Source organism: Charadrius vociferus, unplaced genomic scaffold, assembly GCF_000708025.1.
Source record: "Charadrius vociferus isolate BGI_N301 unplaced genomic scaffold, ASM70802v2 scaffold594, whole genome shotgun sequence".
Classification (NCBI taxonomy): Eukaryota; Metazoa; Chordata; class Aves; order Charadriiformes; family Charadriidae; genus Charadrius; species Charadrius vociferus.
In genome coordinates, this window is record NW_009648155.1 from 31,105 (window position 1) to 39,948 (window position 8,844).

The 8,844-nt window shown below is 49.5% G+C and overlaps 1 protein-coding gene across 1 annotated transcript in view; it reads right to left on the reverse strand.

Moving 5' to 3' along the window:
• Nucleotides 1-1,708: 1,708 nt before the first annotated feature.
• LOC104285575 (hematopoietic lineage cell-specific protein-like) overlaps nucleotides 1,709-8,844 on the reverse strand; it is a 14,640-nt gene continuing 7,504 nt past the window's right edge. Inside the window, exons 6-13 of the mRNA XM_009884042.1 lie at nucleotides 8,709-8,819; nucleotides 8,021-8,076; nucleotides 5,036-5,105; nucleotides 4,667-4,800; nucleotides 3,883-3,993; nucleotides 3,077-3,386; nucleotides 2,216-2,287; nucleotides 1,709-1,845 (exon numbers count right to left, since the gene is read on the reverse strand). Of these exons, the coding sequence (XP_009882344.1) occupies nucleotides 1,709-1,845; nucleotides 2,216-2,287; nucleotides 3,077-3,386; nucleotides 3,883-3,993; nucleotides 4,667-4,800; nucleotides 5,036-5,105; nucleotides 8,021-8,076; nucleotides 8,709-8,819 (1,001 nt within the window). The remainder of the gene's footprint in view (nucleotides 1,846-2,215; nucleotides 2,288-3,076; nucleotides 3,387-3,882; nucleotides 3,994-4,666; nucleotides 4,801-5,035; nucleotides 5,106-8,020; nucleotides 8,077-8,708; nucleotides 8,820-8,844) is intronic.

Here is an 8,844-nt window from a genome sequence, read left to right on the forward strand (position 1 = left end):
AAAATTCCCTCTTGTCCTGCTTCCCACCTACTCGGCCTTTTCCCACATCTGTGACAAAGGAGGGCAAGAATCAGGAGCCCTTCTGACTGTGCAAGGAACTGAGCCTACAACAGACACGGGGGTCTTGTGCTGCCACAGAATAACCGGGATGCAATTTCAGTCAGGCCAGAACAGAAGCAGTTTATTACTACATCTATGAGGGAGAGCACCGCACAGCAGAGTGACAGACACTGCTGATAGGAACTCTGCCCAAATGGGGCAGTTACAGAGTTTATATACCTTTAGGTTATGCAACTCATTCTTCAAACTGTGCCAGATAGGCAGGATATTGTAAATAACAATAGCATTCTTCAGATAAGGAGGCTCTAGGCAGCACACCCTTTAACAAATAATTCACTCCTTCCTTAATTAAACTGATGAGACCATTATCTGCAAATAGTTCTTAACTAGCAAGTTCTGCAAAGGTCTACAAGCTGTTAACTATTTTACTGCCACACTGGGGTGGCCTGACTTCAGCACAGGGACTCAAACCACCCAACAGCAGCGTGAACAGGCTGAGCCAAACACTGGATGGAGGAATGTACCTTCAGCACTGACTGCAAGGCACACTGGAGCCCTTAGGCTAGAGACAAGCTGTGCAATTGTTCCTCCCACCCCACCTGCACGTGTATACTTATTTATACCGTCAGAGCAGTTAACAGGAAAAATTAAGCTCTCTTAAAATATATTCTACTGCCTGTATCAAGCAGCACTTATTCAGATTCATTTGCTGGACTGAAAGGATTTCCCTAGCAGAACATTACCCTGATGGGCTGCCTGGATGACGACCAAGACAGTTATTAACATACTCTTTGTTAAGTGAAGCCTTTTAGTATTTTTCTCTTGCTCCAAGACAGGTTTTCCAGAATAATTCTCTCAGAAAATAATTTTTACACTTATTTTTTCAAGGTTTACCTCAGAAATGACACATCCCAACAGCATTCTTGGCTCACAGACGAAAACCAAGTAAGTAATCTCCTACCTTAGTAAGATCATCCTACATTTTCATTGAGCCAGCACACATTTCTCTTGTTTAATGGAACAGCTCACTACAGCCAAGCTTGTGTGTGTGTGCAGGAAAAGTCAGCAGTGCTCACTGTGATGGTCAGATGTTCCCAGGCCCTGGACCTGAAATCTGCCCAGATAGACCAGGTTCATGTTTCTCTACCGCATGTTGCAAACACAGTTCATCTTGCAAGTGGAAAACCTTCCTGGGAACAAAGGCAAATTTGGCCTTCACAGTGCTCTCTTCATTGACCCCTGGGTAGGATGAGATTCAGGGCCACAACAACTTAAAAAGGTCCCATAGCTCATGTCCCTTCTGCCTTGACTGGATTAGAGTTGGTGTTTCTTTTCTGTGAATTGCCCTGTTGGGAACAGGCATGGACACACTTCTGCAAGCTTGCTAGTTGACATGTGGGACAGCTTAGGTAGAAAATACATCTTATATCGCACTCACATGCTCTTAAACTATCCCACCTTTTCCATCTGGAACCACAAAGTCCTCTTGGGCATAGGCTGAAGCATTCGCTCAGACACTGCCAGTTTGCTCCTTGGTATTTCTTGCATGTAGACCGACCTGGCCAAGCCAAATTAAGCTAATAACATGTAAAAGGCTGAAGCAGAGACAGGCAAAAGTTTGGAGGAAGCAGCTTGGACAACGCTGGTTTCACTGCAGGAGCTTCACATAATTTGCTGGAAAGAGGCCTATTTTGCCCCGGCACTGCCCCCTCCACCAGCCTTCATCCACCATCTCGATGTGTGTGATTGTGTCATCAGGATCAAAAGAAATCTCATCATCTCCATCTGCAAAAATTGTTCAGAAAAGATAGTCATGACGCAAAGATAACCCCAGAGAGAGCTGCTTTTACATCCTTCCTCCCACCCCCCCCAAGGAGGAGAATATAGAACAAGCAGTCTGATAACCCTCAGAGTTCATCTCATCCAACCCCCATCAAATAGCAGATAAAGCAGATAAGGAGCAAGACCTCAGAGACAAAAGATAAAGCTTCTGTATTCCCAAGTCAGGTCTCATTCTGCTTTCCAAGAGGAAGAAATTTAAACCACCAAGTTGAAATCTTTTCACCACTGCTGATGGTGTAAGCCACCACCTCCCTGTCACACCGCTCTAGCCAGCTTCCAGTGCCTCTCCCCACAGCCTGGATGGCAGACCCACCTCCTTGGTAATCATAGAGAGCCACTGCACAGGTTCCAGAGCTCTCCACCTCATAAACATTGTCCGTTTCCCCTGCAGAAGACAGGACAGGCAGATGAGAAAGAGGCTGAAAGCAGCCATATAGATCTGGTCAGTGCCGCCCTCCACCCAGCTGTCAGCCTTGGGGTGAACCACATCCAAACCCTACCAACAGGGAGAGCTGTACCATGGCTTAAAGCAAGGTATGACTTCCCTCTCCTTCTGCAAGGAGAGAGGCAGGTCCTGATGCTTCATGTTCCTCTCCCAAGAAAAAGGCTGGACATAACTCCAGCCTTTCCACTCTGATACCACCTCCAGTACCAGCAAAGCTGCAACAGAAACATCAACAACAAAAACATCAACAGCAGCCCATGCAGTTTGCTTACGTGCTTGGAGGAAGACTACCCTGCACTACTCACACCCAGGACACACCACCAGCTCAGGTCTCATGAGCACCAGCCATTTGAGCAACAGACTGAATTAAGAGGGCACCCCCAGGCCTCAGTGCAGCACTGGCAGTCGCTTGCCAGGAAAGAGCGCACCAAGAGCATTGGTCCAGGTCCAGCTTCTTCAGAGCCCACAGCAGCCCTCTGGTCCTCCTGCCTGAGTTCTGCTCCAGCAGAGATACTTGCTGCCTGGCCCAGCATCCCATGTAGCTGATCTCACACCTTGGAGCCAGGTAAGGGAGTGGGAGACAACCAAGTCTCCATCATCACGGGCTGCTGCTCTGACCACAGTAGACTTCAGGATACAAATTCCCTCTGGAGTCTGTCCCACACATCCAGCGAGGTGAGTGCACAGATACAAGGTCCCCATAACATGGGCTCTTCCATCTGTACTCACCCAGGTGGGGCTGGGTCTGACTGGGCTCCTCAGGAAGGATGTCCTCATAGTCATCACCTCCATCTCCTCCATGGTCATAGATGGCATCCGGTTTTCCCAAGGGTGCTGGCAGCTCCTCATAGTCAGCACCTCCACTGGTACTGTCACAGTATTCAGAGGGCTCTGGCAGCTCCTCATAGTCTCCACCGACATCCAAACTTTCACTGTAGATGGGCTGATCCTGGCTGGGGATCTTGCACAGCTCTTTGCCCAGATCTGCTGGTCTTGGTGGCAAAGTGGGTGGTGTTTCCTCATCCTCCCCTTTTGCCTCCTGCTACAAAGCGACAAAGTGACAGGAAAGTCACCTGCAAAGCATCCACTGCAAGCAGCTCTCCCATGACTGCACAGCATCCAACACAAGGGAGTCTGCTCTGCTGCAGGTGCCTTCAGTGCTACCATGACACAAATGGAACATCGTCCTCTGCATAAGGGGGAAGAAGCTCAGCCATCAGGTCTGTACTGAACTGGCGTCTGGGATTGCTGTGAAGACCCTTGTGGCTCATGTGTTTGAACCTCTCTCACATACAGCTCACTGTACTGCTACTGCACTGACCCACTCCAGGAGGCCATCTCATGGCGTAAGGTGCTGTGCAGCCCTGTCCCATCAGCATCCCAATGTTTCCCCCCTCACTCCTTCCAAAGCTTCTCCCACGTTGTGGCTACAGTCCACTCCTTCCTGCAGACCTGACCGTAACGCACAGCCCCCTCTCAGGTGCAATCCCCTCTGCTTGCACCTGTTCCTGGCTCTCGCCAGCCCACCGTGGCACCTGTTCTCCTTGTGACACAGCCCTGTCTTGGTCAGCGCTCCCAGGCACCTTTGCTGGCACGGTCACAGGGGCTGCCTCTGTGTGGTCCTTCTCTCTCTGTAGGATTTCCTGCTGGAGAAAAGTCATCAGATCTCCTCAATCCCTTTGAATGACGTCCAGAGCAATCTCCAGTCCCATTCCCAACAGAGCAACTCAGAAAATTTTCCTTCAGCTGAAAACTGTTCTAGCTCAGAGAGCAACTCTCAGTTTTCCTCCAGCTGAAATCTGTGCAGCTCCCATACACCCACCCTAGGGACTGGGCACTAGCAGGCCTACGGGGTCTGCAGAAAGCAGCCTCAAGGAGGGAATGTATCAGGGAGTGCTTCGCTGGTGAAATCTTATCTCCACATTGAATGCAGAAACAGCACAATGTAGAAGGAGGCCTTGTAAACGTGAGGGTTTGGGTGCAACCTCCAGTTGGAAAAACGTGAATGCAAACTGCTGGGATGGCGATACTGGGGAGGTGTGATTGCACTGTGTTTGCCAGGCCCTAGAGGCAAGAAGGAGCCCAGGCCAAAGCACAGGGAGTCACAGCTGGGTGCAGGCATGTCCTGATCCATGTGCCAAAAGGGAAAATCCAGTGACAGCTGGAAAGTTCAATGGCAGTCCCTGGCATTTGCAGGGAAGCAGTTTACGCAACAGACTGCTGTAAAGGGATCAAGTAGAAGGACTTGGAGCTGCATGACCCTGAGGAAAGGTCTCCTTCACAAGCTTCAGAGGACATGGGAAGATGGCTATGGCTCACCTTCCGCCGAGCCACCTGGCACTCCCGAGCCTGCCGCCTCACCCGGTCCTCCTCTGCCTGCCTTCTGCTCTCCTCCTCGGCTGACTTAGCCATGTTTTCAAATCGTGACCGCAGGCTGCTGGTGCCACTGGAAGCTCCTGTGGAGAAGACAGCTGATTAAGCTTGCCCAATGGCTTCCTTCCCTCAAGCATCATCCAGGAGAAACCCAAACCTCTTCCTCTCCCAGATAAACTTGCAGTTCGGCCACCTTCTCCTGACCCTCAACACAGGTTAAATCCACATCCCACCACAGCACTAGTGTGCTGCCAAGAGGGACCACAAGGCCCACAGCTTCCCACCAAGCCCAGGGCTGGTACTCAGTTGTCTCACCTGCCTCCAGCAGTCTTGTTTTCTCATACGAGGAGGTGGGAGCTGCCATCTCATTAAAGCCAGCAGCACTCTGCAAGAGGAAGTGAATGAATTGTCCAGCTTGTTACGCAAGGCCAGTGCTGAGATCCTCTGCTGGGTTTGGCTACTGGTAACTTGCAAGCTTTGTTCCAGATGCATCTGTCCGCAGGCCTGTGGAGGCTGCTGGCTGCAGCCCGGCTCTCCTCATGCCTCCCTGCACTGTGGGAGTGAGTGCCTGCTGTCCTCCAGCCAAAGGCAAGGGCTATTAGAGTGGTGGCGCTCAAAAGGCTGAAAAGACTATGTGAAGCCAAGAAGAGGAGGCTGCGCAGTGGCAAGACAACTACTGCATGGGACAGCAAGGCTGCGCATTCCAGGCAGGAGCATTCACTGGTAACATGACAAAGAGCTGAGTGGATGCCTGGCAGTCTACCACTTCTCGAGGTCCAGGGACCTGATGCATCCACCCCCTGCACTCCCAGTGGTATGAGGCATGGAAGCACTTCCCTATCGGATGCGCAGCTGCCTAACCGTGAAACACATGTATCCCCTCAGCAGGTCGTTGCCTGCAGTATGTATATATAGCAGCATAGGCTGGAAAACATCGAAGTGAAAATGCATGTGAACATCTGAGATATCACTAGCTTTATGCAGTGTGAAGAGATGCCTAAAGTGGTAACAGAATCGATGGGGTGTGCGCAGCAAAAAGAAAGTGAGATAGAGAGGGTTAATCTACTTTCATGAGAAAATTCTTTCATACAAAAAGTAAACTGGAGGTAGGATCCAGCTTTCAGACTAATACAGCTACATTTTGGGTTCTGCTTGCAGGTGTCACCAATGGCCTGGGTGGCCGAGTTCCTACTACAGTAAGTGGAGCTCAGAGAGCAGCTCTGCTCTCCTTAAACAAAACACAGCTGAGCAGGCAAACAGCATTACGGGCTCAGAACCAGGTCTACACAGACCACAGCAGAGACTTGGACATGTTTATATAAGATCATTTAAATTTAGGAGTCTTAGCTGAGAGCTGAATCCTACACTTAGTGTTCAAAACTTCATGAAAGGGGAGTTAAGATTGCCTGGTGATAATATTACGCTCTACTCTGGAACAACCAATTCAGCACTACACTCCAGTGCCCCAAAAACAGGCAATCAATAACTTAGATACTTGCCCAAATATCCTTACTTTTAACATCTTTGATTATGCGTCAATATTCTCAAAATGCACAAATTCATGTTCCACTTTGAGCTGATCGAGAACTGCTTGTACCCTCTCTGCATTCTGTTCCTCAAATGACCCACAGCACTGACTTTTGTGCAAGTGCTCATCTGATTTTGCATGCTTTTTTTCTGCCACACACATGATGGCTTGCCCTTTGACAATGCACCTGCATTTGCTGTTGTTAAATTCACGACCATGCTAATTTCTTCCATGAGCAGGATGCCATTCCCACCCTGCTGCTGGCCCAGCCGACACACGCAACACGGACAGGAACGTGCTCAGTTGTTACAGGTATGTGTTTATGTTCTTCCTTGGCTCAGGGCCCTGCAGAAATGTCCTCATCTGCTTCCTCCAGCTCCCGAGTATGGCGATGTTGGTGCTGTACTTAGGCACAACACTGTGCCACTAGCACTGTGCCCAACAACAGAAAAAGTATGGTTCAGGGAAGATACCTGCGTTTCCTCCTCCAAATGCCCCAAAGCCCCACCACCATCCAGGAATCTCATCTTTTAGGTTATCCCCTTCCATGCAGATCATTATCCACTGGCAAGAACTCCTTTTCCTGACCAAGCTTGCAGGATAGCCTGCCAAAGCACAACATTCATTCGAGTGCCAGAGACAGTCAGCATTTTGACTGTACATGAGCCTTTGCCTGGTTTCAGCCCAGACAGAAAACTTGAACCAGCAAAACGGATGACCTATTCTCATGCAAGGTTGCTCCCAATCCCATCCCTGCTGGGTTTTGTTAAGGTTTGCAGGCAAATGATTACATCCTGGCCTGAGATTTAGCTAACTGACCAGACCATAAGGAACTCCTGGACAGGACAGGAAAACCCACAGAAGGCAACGAATAACAGAGAAGCTGATGAGTTACAGTGCCATGAGGAATGGCCAGATTTCACCAGTAGTTAAGGGGGAGTGATAGGGCCAGTCACTCCTATGGGGAGGTCTGCAAGATGGCTACTTGAGGGACCAAAGAGTCAAGCCAGCTTCTGGGAAGCCTTGTTTATGTGTGGGTGTGACATCTGCTAACAAACCTTACTCCTTGAGTAAGAACAGCTAGAGGAATGGAATAGCAGCCACAGTGATACCACCTTCTTGCTGGAGGTAGTCCAAGGCAAGAACCACTCTCTGCTCTCTGCACAATCATCACCTAGCAGTCAGTGCTGGGGACAAGATGCCAGATGGGCCTTTAGCCTGATCCAGCACCTCTCCTGTGTAAGGGACAGTTCCCACGTGCTACAATAGCCTGTGGCCTCTCAGACTCCTCTTAAGGCTGCACTCTCACAGAATTCCATCTTCAAGGAGCTATCACTGCTCATCCTGACTGTACTGAGACACACAAGGCCTGCAGGAGTGACGGCAAGCAGCCAGACAGAACACACTCAGTATCTCAAATGGTACTCGACATCCATGAGGGCACAGTCTGATATCCTTAGAAAGTTCTTCACTGGTTCTGCTATTAAATCCCGCCCCAAGAGAAAGCAAGTGGATGACTGTTGGGTTTGAGAGTGGAATGAATCAAAAGCAGCTGTGAACGGAAAAAACTTTTTCTTCCTTGCATTATGGTCTCCCCAGGCTTCATTCCACTGCACCCTCTGGTATTCACCTGGGCCAGCTCCCTCACCCTTGCAATAGCTGTGCACTGAGTAGTGGGACCTCATCTCCGTCTGGGAAGTCTCTTCTCTTGCAGCAGTGCAAAGAGCAGTGATTAGCAGGAAGCAATTGGAGGCTGCAGCATGCAGTCTTACCTTATCTACTCTGTCCTTCTGGACCCCATAACGGCCTCCAAACCCCTTGGCGTACTCTATATGGAAAAAATGAGGGTGTTTTATATTCTGTGTGCACCTCTGACTTCAGTATGCTGTGACCAGTAAAATGAGTTAGCTTTGTCTGCATCTTATCACATACGGAACTAAATACAGATAATACATGCAAAATGCTCTGGACAGTAGCTTTTAAGACTAATCCTTCATTCCTTTCATCAAAGTGCACAGGTGTCCAGTGCTGCATGCTGGCAAATCTGCTTCCAAGGCACTGGGTGAGAAGCCAGTCATGCCATTTGAGTGCAATGTGACCTTGTTTCCTGAAGTTAAACCTATAGTAGTCAAGCCATTCCTGGAACCTGCTTTGCCTCATTCCCACATGCTCACCTTTTCAATGAGCTTATGATCAGGAATGTACTTCACAGAGAAAGCACAGGATAGTCTGGGAAGCCTGATTCAGGGACTTTCATTCAACACTGATCCAAACATGCACCTATGCTAGCATAGTTTACCCTTCTGCTTTGGGGGTTCACAATGTCCCGGCTGCTCCACAGAATGCGGCACACATTCACTTTTCAGCAGCTGAATCTCTGTCAGTTATGACCCACTAGCTCTAGGTCTGTATGTGCTCCAAAAAAATTGTGCTGCCAGCTCTCTGGCAGCATTGCCCTACCTGTTTGGGATGCATGGCGTTGCACATCCTCCTGATGGTCCCAGCCAAGGGCACTCTTGTCCTGACGATCCCTCTGGACCCCAAACTTCCCACCAAAGCCCACAGAATAGTCTTCAGTCACAGGGATCCAGATCAT